The 14195-nt window shown below is 42.4% G+C and overlaps 1 protein-coding gene across 8 annotated transcripts; it reads left to right on the forward strand.

The window, feature by feature from the left end:
* Window positions 1-384: 384 nt before the first annotated feature.
* Window positions 385-13640, forward strand: eef2k (eukaryotic elongation factor 2 kinase). 8 transcript variants are annotated; one of them, XM_019362442.2, is made up of 20 exons: window positions 385-662; window positions 1210-1498; window positions 2013-2078; window positions 2899-2999; window positions 6534-6594; window positions 6682-6719; window positions 7466-7637; window positions 8170-8319; window positions 8411-8543; window positions 8631-8758; window positions 9284-9488; window positions 10257-10315; window positions 10550-10627; window positions 10837-10893; window positions 11106-11171; window positions 11679-11810; window positions 12038-12226; window positions 12366-12490; window positions 12668-12846; window positions 13054-13300. In XM_019362442.2, exons 2-20 carry the CDS (start codon window positions 1250-1252, stop codon window positions 13161-13163), a joined length of 2298 nt encoding a protein of 765 aa, XP_019217987.1. In that variant the 5' UTR covers window positions 385-662; window positions 1210-1249; the 3' UTR covers window positions 13164-13300. The 8 variants fall into 8 exon arrangements, with proteins under 8 accessions (XP_019217987.1, XP_019217988.1, XP_019217986.1 ...); XM_019362441.2 differs by having other exon boundaries at window positions 386-662; window positions 1239-1498; window positions 13054-13640; XM_019362443.2 differs by lacking the exon at window positions 2013-2078 and having other exon boundaries at window positions 1239-1498.
* Window positions 13641-14195: the final 555 nt, after the last annotated feature.

Below are 14195 nucleotides of genomic sequence, written 5' to 3' on the forward strand. Positions count from 1 at the left end.
AAATATTTGCAAGGATGTTTGGCATGTCACCTGCACTATAGCTATTAAATGCCATGTAAGTGCGGTCGTAAAGCTTCCCGATGAAGCTCCGTGTTGCCCCACGTGGCCTGTTTAGCCAGGCAACCATTGCTTGGAGTGGCACTTTGGAGGATGGTACAAACTGTTCAGCTCGTGGTGCTGTCAAATACTCCTGTGAAAGTACACAATTTTGCTTTTTTTGCGGCCTGGCTGTACGATAATAATTTTAACCACTGCTACTTATGCTGTTTTTATTTGTTTACCAGATCTATTTCAGACCCGTCAGAAGTCTTTTCTTCCTTATCGCTAAACACTCATTTCCGTGTTATTATTCTATTTCCGACCGTCCTGAAAGCAGCAGGACGCAGGGGCGTGGCCAACAGAGAACACTGTGATACGTGCGGAGGGAAGCCTCCGCCGTGGTGGACGGAACAAGAACAGAAGCCCTGCGCCAGGCACGTTCCCGGACCTTGAGGATACCGCGGAGAACAAGGAGGCATCCACTCTTGTTTTGGTCTCAGAGGAGGGGTGAACTCCTGCTCCTGGAGCCCTGACTATTTAAGTGCAAACCAATACCGAGAGACGGAAGAAGACCGAGGTGACTGGATTTGCTGTCACAGTCTGTCAAGATTGAGGGATTAGAGGTGTGTCTTTACATCCGATTATACATTGGCTGGTCATTTAATACTTTTACTATAACATATCTAACAGCAGGTCGCGATAGATTAAATTAGAAGATGATTCTTTGTAGGAAACTCCACTGCTGCATGCTGTAGTTGTAAAACAGGAATGGCTGCTGCTATTGTTTTACAACGTGGGGGGGCACATTGAACCTGCAGAAGCATGTGCTTGGGTGTGCATTCCTGTGCTCCTACTTTAAAACTCTCACAGCACAGTAACCTTTGATTACACCGACCGACTGACTTGCTAGATAACACAGATAAAATGAATGAAATGCTTTTGATTGCTGGTGGCCTTACTGATAACTTAGAACTCCCATGATGTGTGTTGTTTAATGAAATCTATGGCTGTAACTCAAATGTGAAGGTCTAGCCCCCTTCGAAGTCCTCACATTCGGTGTAAGAGTTGTGCAGCCATGATCCATGCTTGTTTTGGACATACACTAACATGGCTGCCACCTGGTTCCCTGACTGTGCACTCTGCATGTGACTGTTTTTTCCCTACTTCCAGTCCATTCTCACACTCTGTTGTCAAAACAGCAACAGAAACCATGGAGGACGAACTCATGTTCAGGATGGAGGAGGACGGCAGCGCCAAGAGACCCTCTGCCCAGCGGAGCGCCCTCAAACACAGAGCATCCTCCCTCAGCGAGTCCAACGCCAGCGAGGATGACGACGAAGACCACTTCATCTGCCCCATCCTGGACGATTCGGCCAAAGAAGTGTGCAGCCACCTTAAAAACCTGGTTTACGCACGGCAGCTGTCAAACTCGCTCCCTAAATCCAACTTCATGTACAGGGTGAGATATAAGACGTGGGGATATGACAGTTTGTTGTGCTGATGCATCATCCCCGCCTCTCAGTTCTGCAATGTTTCTGTTTGCCTTTTAAGGTGTGATGATACGCGCATGCCTGCACACACCTACTGTGTGGCTTGTCTGGTATTTCAACACGTGTGTTTATGTGTTTGCTCGAGTGAAGCGCTGGTCAGCCCACCTTTTATTTAAATGTACTTTCTGACAGGAAGCAGCAGAGAGCGGTTTCACCTCGTGATTATGATGTGTGTAAACACGGCTCTCCCTCTCTCTCTCCCTCTCTCCACATCAGCAGGGAGCTGCAACAAAAGCTCGATTCAGTGCGCGCGGCTCTTTATCACAGCTGCTGTGCACTGTTGGGATGAATTGCCTTTTCAGTTTTTGTGTGGTGGTGTTGTTGTTTCAGAGCCTCCAGGCTGTAATTGTTATCTAAAGTGATGTTGCATACATTTCCTGTTGATGATAAAGGATCCGTTTTCTTGTTTGTTTTTTTGCATAGAACGAAAAAGAAACAGATACAGTGGCAGAACATCGACCGTACAAGGTTTTGTCTGAGAGTGCACGGGTATGTTTGGATCCAAATCTTGTTTTTTTTTTTTCTTCTCTCCCTTTATACCACTGACCATCCACGCCTCCAACTCTTCACTCTGCCCTTTAATTTGCCTCTCCCTGCTTTTACTTTTAACCACTTCATCCCTCCTGGATCTTGTTCTTTTTTTAAAAAAAAAAAATTTTTAATTGATAAACGTGTCGCCTGCTCCTCTTCAACATAAGTGCTGCTCCTTCCTCACTCTAAATAGAAAGACATCTGCTGGACTGTGAGCAGTGGCGCACGAGGAGGACGTGCTGCTGAGCAGCGTAGGTTGGGCCAAGGCTTGGGTTACTTGCTAACAGATTTAGCTTACTTGTGACACCTGATTCAAGTTATGTTTTTGAAAACTGCACATGTTCACTTTAAGGTAGCTGTAAATTATTTTATTTACGGTGACCTTACAGCCCAGAAATCCACTCATAATGTCACCATGTATTCATTCTCCTGTGGTATTTGTTTTCAGTGATTGTCTGCTTCATGTTTGTGTGCTTCGTTGTGAGCCGCGTGGTTGTTTTGACCCCCTAAGCACGATTTAAATTGAGAGGGAGAGCCCTCTAATGCAGAAATTGTGACATTGTAGATTTCAATTAGAGAGCTGATTATAATTGCAAGAAAACAGTGCATGCATTGTTGCGTAAAGAGAACAGACTGGCTTAGAACTGCTTTTATTGTGCAGATTAAACAGCTTTGCATGGAAGGGCTTCCCCTCTTTCTTCTGTGTTCGAGAAATCCTGATATGGGAAACTGACTTTTATTCTGCTCTTTATATTTCTCTCTCTTGTTTTTCTACCAGGCAACATGGCTGCACGCCATCGAAAAGGCAAAAGCGATGCCCGACCCCTGGGCGCAGTTTCACCTGGAGGAGATAGCGACTGAACCCTGCATTCGTTACAGGTCTGACTTTGACTTTGTGGCAAAGATGAAACTCTTTCACAGCAGATTTGACCTCTTCTGTTTGACCCTTTGAGTGTTTACGCTGTGCTTCAACAAGTGGTCAGTTAAGTAGAGCTTGTTCCAGCATGTACAGTACCAGAACAAGATCATCAGTTACAGAAGTGTTTTTCCTGTTATGTGAGAATATTGCTGTGTGCAGCTTATTTTTTTCTGAATGGGGGTATTTTTGGCCCTCCACCCAAGAGGTTTTGGCCTGAATACAAGAAAATTAAACAGAACTGATACAAAATCACATTTTTAATGTCATCTCTGTTGATTTAGATTCCATTTACAGAGATAAATAGACATTTTTGTTCAGCAAATGGTCAGAAATCATACGTGAATAAATCTGCTTTTACAGATTGTACATGCAAGTGTAATATCCCCCCAAAAGCATGTTCTGTGCCAGGAAAAACAGCCAAATCTTAACCTAATATCCCTCCATTATTATATTTAGCATGCAGCCAGTCTCTAAACAATGTCATAACATTGTTTGTCAACCAGGAAATTCAAATTAAATCTGCATTAACTGATATTTTAGCCACTCAGGAGCCAGTGCAACAAGCTTTAAATGAAGTTGAAATGACTGAAATGTTCGCATACTGTTGCTTATCGACATATACAGCAAAAATGTGACAGTCATGTGAGTAATATTTGCCCTCCTTTGGCTCAGTTTGTGGTCTGCAGTAACTGCTGAGGAAGATATCCAATCCTTCAGTGGTTTATGTTCTTCTCCTAGTCGTTAAGTTTGGTGGTGAGCTGGTGGTGTGCAGTGTTGTCTTCTTTTTAGTTTTTCCACCGAAAATAACTGCCTATTGTGGAAATGAAAAGCAGTAGAGCATCAGTTTTTATAGATACGAGGAAAAAGTGATCTCTGCCTTTGTGTATATCTGTAAAAGTATAAAAAAAAGAGTAGTTTTAAATCATTTCGATGAGTTGTTTGGGCTCATCTTGAACCGACAGCAGACCTCGTTTAATCTCTGTTGCTCATATCTCGGTCAGTGATGCTCTGCTATTGTTAACTGTACACAAACATTTCTGCCCCGTTGATGGGGACACGAGCCTCTGGCATCTGTTGGCCCCATGCACTTCTATTTTTATTATCTCAAGTACTTGGGTGTGATGCTGAATGTGCATCCAGATATTATGACCACAGAATCCTGTGGCTGCTGCATGAACAGCTCTCACAGTCCAAACTGCAGAAGCACACATGAGTTCACTGGGTGCGGACAAAAAGCAGGGGGAAAAATCCCGTTACGTAACCAGACGGAGAGCTTGCATTTGACTGCGGGGGCGGAGGGGATCGTCAGGAGGTGGGATTTGCCCTCATGCTCCCATTACATGTGCTAATTTTACACTCGTGTAACCTCACTCCTCTTTGCCCCCCTGCAGGAGGAACTCAGTGGGATGAAAGTCATAGTACGTTGCGTTCCTAAAGCAGAGATTAGATGTTGGAAAGGGAACAGGGCTCGTGCTTCCGTGGGCGGAAAAACAGAGTTTAGAGTTTTAGGACGTGCAGCTGCACTTTTAGTACATTAACTCGGGACACACGCCCATACGGGCCAAACAGACAGTCTGATCCTGTCTGATAGTGTTCATACCCACATTTATATCACTATAGTCAACTCCCTTCACTCCAAAATAACGTCAGTCCAAAACAAAATGGGTAAGAGAGGTCAAAATGACCTTTAATGAAAAGTCGTTCCCTCCCTGCTACATTTTTCTCTCCTTGTTGTCTTTGTGTGCAAAGGAAACTCGATGCTTGTATGTGCTTCCTTGATAAGAATAATTAATGGGCTGCTGATGGAGAGACTGCACTGGGCAAACATGAACAGAAGTAAGAAGCTCAAATAACGTCTGTGATGAATAGTTTTATCTCTGTTATCTTGGTGTGCTGGGTTATTGATTGAGGGAGGGGAATGGCTTTAAAAAGGCAGGTCAGCGAGGCGATGAGCCTGTGAATGATTAACAAAGTAAAAGGTGGAAAACAATCTGAGAAAATAAACACGGACATCTTCTCCCTGGCACAGCCGGGTCCGAGGCGCTGCTCTGTGACTTAAAAAAACACGAGCCACAGATGTGTCACAGCGAGAAGACACGATTGCAGAGCTGAAGTACACTCAGGCGGGGCTCATACACGGGCAGCTGCAGATACACGACCGAGTATTTATTTCTTTTGTAGTCCTTTAAAGCTGCTCGATGAAATTTACACCACTTGGAGACAAGCGGACCTTAGCAGACGCTGATAGATTTGGCTACACCTAAAATTTATTCTACTTTCACTTTTTTCCCTCAATTCATTCTTCATTTAATTATTAAAAAGAAATGTCCACCTCATTTTTTCTAATCTCCAGTTAATGGCTGAGATCATTGCTAGCCTTTATGTCTGTCCAGTTGCCAGTGTGATGAATAGTTATATTTACAGGGAGGTGCAGATCAGGTTACAGCAGAGGTTACAGAAGCAAAATGTCAGTGTTCCTGTTTTACATTATCACCAAACCCACTTCTTCACAGAAGTGCTGTGCACGTTGTTAAGTCAGCTGAACAACGTGTTAGTAGCTGCTAATGCTTTAAACGTTAAAAAGCGTTAAGCCTAAATGTTGTTAACTCATATTATTAGCATGTAAAAAAAGAAAAAGAAAAACACAAGTTTATAGTTGATTTTTGTTTTGCAAAACAAAACAGTGATCCTCGCATCTTTGTTTTTGTTTTGTTTTTTTCTACTGCATTCGCTATACATTATACAACACTTCTACTATGGCCTATTGTGTCTTAAATTCCCTTAAAACCTTACAAAATGATCTACAACTGTCAAAATAATGTAAAGAAACAAATGGTATAACTTTATATCCAAAAGATGTGCTGTGTGGAAGAGATGTTAACAGAAGTTGAACTAGGCCTGGGTTGTACTTTCATGTTATACCAGTTTAGACCAGCAGATGGCGTAGTGAGTTAACGTAACCTTTATTTAACCACTAAAATCTTAAAGAACACATTTGTATGGAAGCCTGTCTCTGCAACTGTCTTTTTAAAATGTCAAGATAGATATTTTAATTTATTTTATTTTATTTTTATTTGTTTTTCTGTGGTGGAGACAAACTAATGTAAATTTCAAAATGCCAAGAGGTAAAATCGTGATGCTGAAAGTTTAAGAAAAATTTGCAGAAAGAAGTAGCTTTAATGTTTTGTTTTGTTGTTGTTTTTTTAATGTGTCATCTCCCCATCAAATCTCCCTGAAAAATTTGGATACTGTTTTTTATTCTGTCCTATTCTCAAAACTACTCAAAATCTCTCAGAATTACACCCGTTCTATATACGCTATTTTGAAGTCGCCCATTAATGAAATCCTGCTGCTTCTTTGAAATGCAGACGTTCTGATTGGGTTAGATTGAAGTATTTGAGTTTTTAAAAAAATACATAGACGTCACCTCCTCTTTTAAATTTTTAATATTATGTAATTAAATGGATAATTAATATAGCTGTTCATCTTCACAGGTACAATGCTGTTACAGGGGAATGGGTTCAAGACCAGATCCACATGAAGATGGGTACACAGGTACTACACCTCAGTGGAAAAGTGTACTTTAGGAACAGTGTCTTTCTCTCTCATCTAATTTATGTCCCCTTGTCTTGTTTCTCACAGCCTTTTGGGAAAGGGGCCATGAGGGAGTGCTTCAGAGCGTGAGTCTATATTCGCTTCTTATCTAACAACTGTTGCCCTCATGACGTTCTGGTCTCTTTGTAAACAAAACAGAGGAACATGTCTTTCTTAGATTAGAAAGCAGCGCAGGTCCACATTCCTCACATTTCTCAGTCAGGATAGCAGCAGCTGACATGTTCATTATTTTCTGAGAAACACACTAAACAGGCTCTGTGAAGTCTCCTGTGGCGGGGCATGGAGCTCATTTTTAACTCTTTCTCATAGGATTGGTTCCCTGAATGTTAATTGGTTAAAATCGCAGTGGGCGGCACCATCACGGCTGCACTGGCTTTTGCATGGCATTGCAGAATCCCAGAGAAAAGGCCTAACACTCTAATTGTTAAAGGTTAATCCTCTGTTATGTTGGGAATGTAAGAGAGCCATCCATCAACACCCCCCCTCCCACTTTAGTTGTTTTCCGTTTGCAGTATCCCACAGAAAACGTCCTCTGAGCATAAAAATAAATCTCCCAGCATCCACCAGCGCAAACATTAAAGGTCCTAAAAAAAGAAATTCTGTAGTGTGGTATGTTTTTCCTCTTGGATTTATACACATGTAGATTTAAATCAGTTTTTCTTCTGTGACCCAGGATCACTTGGGGCACATCTGATATCTATTATTTATGAAAAAGGCTTTATTCATGTATTTTTATTAAGGTTTAAAGCAGCGAGGGAGTTTCTTTATCTTTAAAGTTATGTAGATTTACTGTGACTCCTTTACCCTGCAGGAAGAAGTTGTCGAATTTCTCACACAGCAGCAACTGGAAGTCAGCGTCCAACTATGTGGCCAAGCGTTACATGGAGACGGTGGATAGAAATGTTTACTTTGAGGACGTCAGGCTGCAGATGGAGGCCAAACTTTGGGGCGAGGAGTACAATCGCCACCGACCTCCCAAACAGGTACGGGAGAAATGAGGTGGTAACGATAAAATCAGGGGAAGTCAACAGAAAGAGTTCTTTTGATTGCTTTTCTGTTTTTTTTCCAAATATTTATACACTATTCGGATAAGCGGTTGAGAAAAGACTCAAACGTGAAAATTATTCAAAACTCAAAATTATTTTCTTTTTATTATCTTATACTGACCCTTTAGCTGCTCCCACTTTGAGTTAACTTTCTTATGATTGGCTGCCCCTCACAGAAGACTTGAACAGCAGGTGGGTGGGGCTTCAGAGATGACCATATTAGGGATATCGGCTCTCAGTGACATCATACAGAGCCAAGACCAGAAAAAACTGTCTCTAACGGAGTATTTAGCGAACTCTGGAGCCTGCAGTTTTGGCTCGCAGGTATATATTTGTACATTTACCAATATTTTTAAAAGATCCAGGTCTTATCTTAAGTTGCCTCCTGTCATCTCTTATCACCCTCACGCCCCAGTATCAGAATCAGATGATGCCTCCTTGTAATCCTCGTTCCGTTTTAAATCCTCAGGTGGACATCATGCAGATGTGTGTGGTGGAGATGACAAACCGGCCCAATAAACCTCTCTTCCACCTGGAGCATTACATCGAGGGCAAGTACATCAAATACAACTCCAATTCCGGCTTTGTGAGGGACGACAACATCCGCCTCACTCCACAGGTGAGTGGTCACCTGTGGAGTGGTATGAATACATGCTAAAGACGCAAGCTGAAGGCACAGTTAAATATAATTTCCCTCTTTTCTCCATCAGGCCTTCAGTCACTTCAGCTTTGAGCGGTCGGGCCACCAGCTGATCGTGGTGGACATCCAGGGAGTTGGTGACCTCTACACCGACCCTCAGATCCACACAGCGAAGGGGACCGACTTTGGAGACGGAAATCTGGGTACGCTTACCTTTCGGCAAACTGCTGCTACAAACTTAGATCAGTAAGTGTTTAAAAAGCTTCAACCTGATCACACCTGTGTTTCAGGTGTGCGAGGCATGGCCCTGTTCTTCCACTCGCACCTGTGTAACAAGATCTGCAAAAGCATGGGCCTGACGCCTTTCGACCTTTCCCCTGCGGAGATGTCCCAGCTGGACGGCACCAACAAACTGCTCGTAATTATAATGTTTAAATCATGCTTTAAATATTAGGGACTGAAATCAGCAGCCTTTAAAGTAGAAGTAGCAGCAGTAGCAGTAGGAATAGTTTCCTAAATTAAATTAAATAACAATGAAAGTGAAAGAAACTTTTGTTTGACTTTCATTGGGTAATAAACCAACTTATTGGTTGGTTTATTACCTGGAAACAACCATCAGTAGCAAATTGATGTGAGAGCGAATCACTTCCTGTGTGGACTGGGTCAGGTTTTTTGTTTTTCTTTCTTTTGGAAAGCCAAACTCACAAAAGCTTCCTCTTGCACTTGTCCTGCTGAGCTGCGTGGCTTCCTCATTGCTGCTTGCAGCTGTATCTCACTTTGTTCACAGTTTCCATATTTAGGCATGAACGTCTGCTGAAAGTTTATTTCCTGGTAGAAGATGTTGGTCTGCGGCTTAAAAGAGCAGAGAACAAAAAGAAAGAGAAATTCTGAGTTCTTCCTCTTTTAATTTTCATATTTCTTCCTTATTTTTTTTTCATTGTAGAAGTCAGCCCAGACTGTGCTGAGAGGCTCAGAGGAGCACTGCGGTTCTCCTCGTGTTCGCACCATGTCGGCCAGCCGGGCGCCTCCGCTCCTATCCCGCCTGTCTGAGACCTCGTCTGCAGATGAGAGCATGAGCGACATGGAATCTATCCCCTGCTCCCCTCTTATCCTTCCCTGCTCCCCCCCAACTGCAGCTGGCTCTGTAGGCAAGTTAGCAATCAATACATGCAAGACCAATTTACTACAATACCACGCAAAAATGTTACTGTATATAAAAGATGGACGTAGGTTAGTAACGTCCAGTCATGAAGCTCTTGGTATTTTAAAACGGGATGTAATGAGCGAGGAGTGAATCAAATGCATAAACCAAGGAAAACTATAAAACGCATCGTTCCTTATCACTCTATTTGATTCTAATTGGAACCACATGTTTTATTTGATTTATTAAATGAAGCTTAAAAGTAGTGATAGAGTCCTTAAACCCATCAGGAAAGTGTTTACTGAGATCACAAATCATGTGAGCAGAGACTTCTTTATAACTGGAAAGTTTTTTTACAACCAGAGGAGTCGCCCTTGCTGGCTAGTATAAAGAATGGCAGGATAAGGCAGTAGCCATGTCCATCTTTCATATACAGTCTATGTTGTGATTCATTCTCAGATTTGGTATTTTCCCATTTTCTCGCTATTTTGAATGAATAGAAGCATTCACACAGACAGCTACATGTAAATGAAGTGCACTAAGAGTACTTGGTGCAAAACAAGAGGAACCAATAATCCATTTTAAGCAAGAAGGAGGATTTCAGCATTGACAGTACTCATGTTGAGTCGATTACTGTAGACATTTATGTTGTTGTATGTTACTGGAAATTTGCTAACTATAAGGTATCTAGATTGAGATACATGAGTATTCAGACATCACTTACATGCTGAGGAGCTAAAATGGTGTGGTTTTGCATATTATTTCCATTTTACAGGCTCGTCTTTTACCGGAATGTATGAACACGACAGAATGAGCAACACAAGCGAACACAGGGTAAGTAAAAACTGACGGTGAGAGTGGCTCTAAACAGCACAGACAATTAAAGAAAACACATTTAAAAAACACAGAGCACTGCATCATCGCACCCCCAACCCCAAGCTTCACATTGATTAACAGCATTACTTATATTATTTAAAACATTATTGAAAACTATATCTGTGTATCTGACTTGTTGACAGAGGTTTACCACCAGGAATCAGAATTTCTTGTCTTAATTTTTGTCTTTAGGAATCAGAAAACGGCGGGGACAGCGGCTACCCGAGCGAGAGGAGGAGTGAAGGAGACCCAAATGACCACATAGACGGGGTAAAGATTTTTGTCTTTGTTCAACAGGAATGGAAAGAGGAAGCTTTTAGTTAAATAAATGTATTTTTCCTGTGATCTAAATCCCGTTTTTGGATCCAGTTTGTGAACGTCCTCTTACAAGCTTCGACATGCCTCATTGATGCACTTATTCAACACTTGTTAGATTTCGTGACAGCTGGTTTTACAGTCCATGTCATATTGTCACATAGATCCATCATCGCTACAACAGGCAATATTCAGAGTCGGATGAGGAAAGTATCAGACGGGTAAAGAAACATAAATATCCCTAAATCCCTTCCTCTCCTCGTTCTTAATCATCATCATCATCATCATCACCACTGTAATCAAATAACACTACTTTAATTTCCCTTTTAACATCATCTTTACTTTTGTTTTCCCATCACTTATTTAACCATGAAAGCCCCTCCTCACCTCTCCTCTAATTCCACTCCTCCTACTCTTTGTTTCCTCTCACTAGAGGAAGATGGTAGCTCCTCCAAGAGTCTCTGCAAACTTAAATTTAAACACTCCTGACAACGAATGGGTGATTATTTGCATGGAAGCTCCTGAGCCAGGTGTTTCCCTGTGCAGCGCTTTGCAGTCTTTTTTTTGGCCGTGAAGCATAATCCTTGCCTCCAGCATGATGGCTCTGCTTTTCAAACGGTTCCGATTTGTGTGGATTGAACTCACTGTCGCTATTTTCCTGTTGACGCCTGCTTTATTTATTCAGTGAACGAAAACGATCAGAAAATACAGAATAACTGGAGATAAAAAGTGATACTTGGAACTGAAACACCATCGACCTCCTTTACCTTCGCCTGCTCTGCCATCCCGCTTATTTTCACCTCTGTAACTGTGTGTGTCTGTGTGTGCGCTCCTTTTGCATTAACAGGGGTGTACTCCTCCAGCTCTGAGCTCAAAGCAGACTTTCCTGGACGGGTACACCTCTGAGACTGCAGTGTGACTTTTCAACCATAATATATTTCATGCAATGAATATCAGATGGTAACTTTTTTTCTGTCTTGGATCTTTGGCGCCTGTTTCTGTTCAGTTGACAGAGGAGAAGTGGACCTTCTATCACTCATCCCGCGCTCACGTCCACCGACCTTCCTGTGTGGCCACCGAGGTGGAACGACTCAACAACCTGCTGCAGAAGAAGATCGGCCAGTCGATTCTTGGAAAAGTAAGAGGAGGAAACATTAGTTAATTTAATGTTTCCGTGCCGCTATTTAACTCTGGTCCCATCAACACTAAAAACACTTACATTGTTACCATTTTTGATATATTTCTTTGATTCCAGCAATAAAAGGCAAAGCATTCTGTTCAGTCCAAACTCCTCCTATAGCAAATCAAACACAATGAGGCAGCTCGACATGCTTCACGCGCTTATATTCTGGATCTCCCACCCAGGTCCACCTGGCGATGGTGCGGTACCACGAAGCAGGTCGTTTCTGCGAGAAGGACGAGCAGTGGGACCAGGAGTCGGCCATGTACCACCTGGAGAGAGCCGCCATGTGTGGAGAGCTGGAGGCCATCGTAGCCTTGGGACAGTGCCTTCTGCAGCTACCTCATCATATACTCCCAGACATGGAGCTGGAGGTACTGTGCGCCATCTATTTTCCTTTCTACTGTTCAGCTTAACTTCACAAGTGTGGCTTTATATTCTGATGTGTGTGTGTGTGTGTGTGTGTGTGTGTGTGTGTGTGTGTGTGTGTGTGTGTGCGTGTGTTGTTGGCAGGATAATGCAGGAAACAATATGAGAGGTTTCAAGTATCTGCTGCAGGCTGCTGAGGCTGGCGACAGATCTTCTATGATCATAGTGGCCAGAGCCTTTGATACTGGAGTCAATCTGTCTGCTGACAGGTGAGTGAAGGTTCATTCAAAGCAGATGTTTCAGGTGAGACATAGGAATCCTGCTCCAAGGGGATGACTTTACTCGATAGTACTGCCCTCTTGTGGCCGGTTGGATTTTTACAGTTTCTTTTTTTTTAATTGGTGGTGATTTGTGAGTTAAAGCATTTTATCCTCTTGCCTTCACAGAAAGCAGGACTGGGCCGAAGCGGTTCACTGGTACAACAGTGCGCTGAACATGATGGACTACGACGAGGGAGGAGAGTTCGATGGGACCCAGGACGAGCCTCGCCACCTTCTGCTGGCCAGAGAGGCAGAGATGTACCAGGAGGGAGGCCACAACCTCGCTGCAGACCCACAGAGAGCAGGTTCAACCCGAGTGCAGAATTTTAACTTCAAGAAATCCTGCACCAGTTTCTGTCTGACCGTTGTTTTCCCAGTGAAGCAGTAGGGCTTGTGATTTTGATCTGTGGCACGGAGAAGCTTTAGTCTCACATGATGGTCGTGGGGTTGGTGTTCATTTCTGTTTGGTGGAGCGACTGCCTGTAACATCTCATGCTGTCTCTCTCCTGCAGGTGACCTTTTTACTGAAGCTGCAGAAGCTGCCATGGCGGCCATGAAGGGTCGACTGGCTAACCAGTACTACATGAAAGCCGAAGAAGCCTGGGCACAAATGGAGGAGTAACTCCACGACATAAAAGAAATTAATTTTAACCTCCAAAAAGGCCACGAGACTTGATGTGTGGCTGTTTTTCTTTTTCTTTTTTCTTTTCTTTTTTTAACACATTCTGGGTAAAACCTGAATGACTTCAGTTTACATTACTGTTTTTATGACAGATTTTTTTTGCTGTTGGTGGTTTGTTTGTGTGTGCGTTTGATGTGTGTTGAGCCATTCAGCATCAGACTTATCTTCAGAATTCTTTCTGTATGGTTGTAAAGCTAGATTTCCTGGCTCCTCATTTCTTTCATTTCATGTCTATATTAACCTTTAGTTAAGTTAAGTTAATGTGATTCTACGAATGAAAAGGTCTGACCTATCAAAAAAGATTTACTTATTTTGACCCAGATGTTAACATGTTTATGTTTAAGAGAATATATGTGATAAAGAAAAGTGCTTGGAATATGAAACTGTAAAATAAAAGTTTGCCTTTCTTTTTACCAATCATGATCCTGTTGTGATTTTTTTCTAACTAGTGGAAGGACTCTTGTAACCTAAAATTAGGGTGTATTGTATCATAACAGAAACAATTTACCTTAGTTTTTTGCACCATTAACTAAAATAAGTTAATTTGCAGTCAGTTTGGTTACGGGACAAAAGAAAACAGTGAAATGCTTCAACTCACTAGTCTTGGTTTTCTTTGCACTTTTCTCTGATCCCAGAGCTCAGAGGTATGTCACCACTTTGCCAAGTCCTGGAAGAAGACCCACATTATTATCCTCAGATGAGAGGAAAATTGGTCGGTGTAGTCGGGAACCACCAGATTTAAAGCTTGCCATGAACTCCAAACTGCTGCAGTGCAGGTTTTACATCATGAACTGAGAGGAAGAAAGAAGCCCCCAAAATCAGCTTGATAGAATTTTGCAGTGTCCCACATGGGCAAGCCAAATCCCTTATTGAAAGAAATTTGATGGTCAACTAAGAAAAAGATCGAGCTGCAGTATGTCATTAATTGACCACAATGGCAAGAGGCATGTTTTCAGAATAAACATGAGGTTT

The sequence above is a fragment of the Oreochromis niloticus genome, linkage group LG8 (assembly GCF_001858045.2).
Source record: "Oreochromis niloticus isolate F11D_XX linkage group LG8, O_niloticus_UMD_NMBU, whole genome shotgun sequence".
NCBI lineage: Eukaryota > Metazoa > Chordata > Actinopteri > Cichliformes > Cichlidae > Oreochromis > Oreochromis niloticus.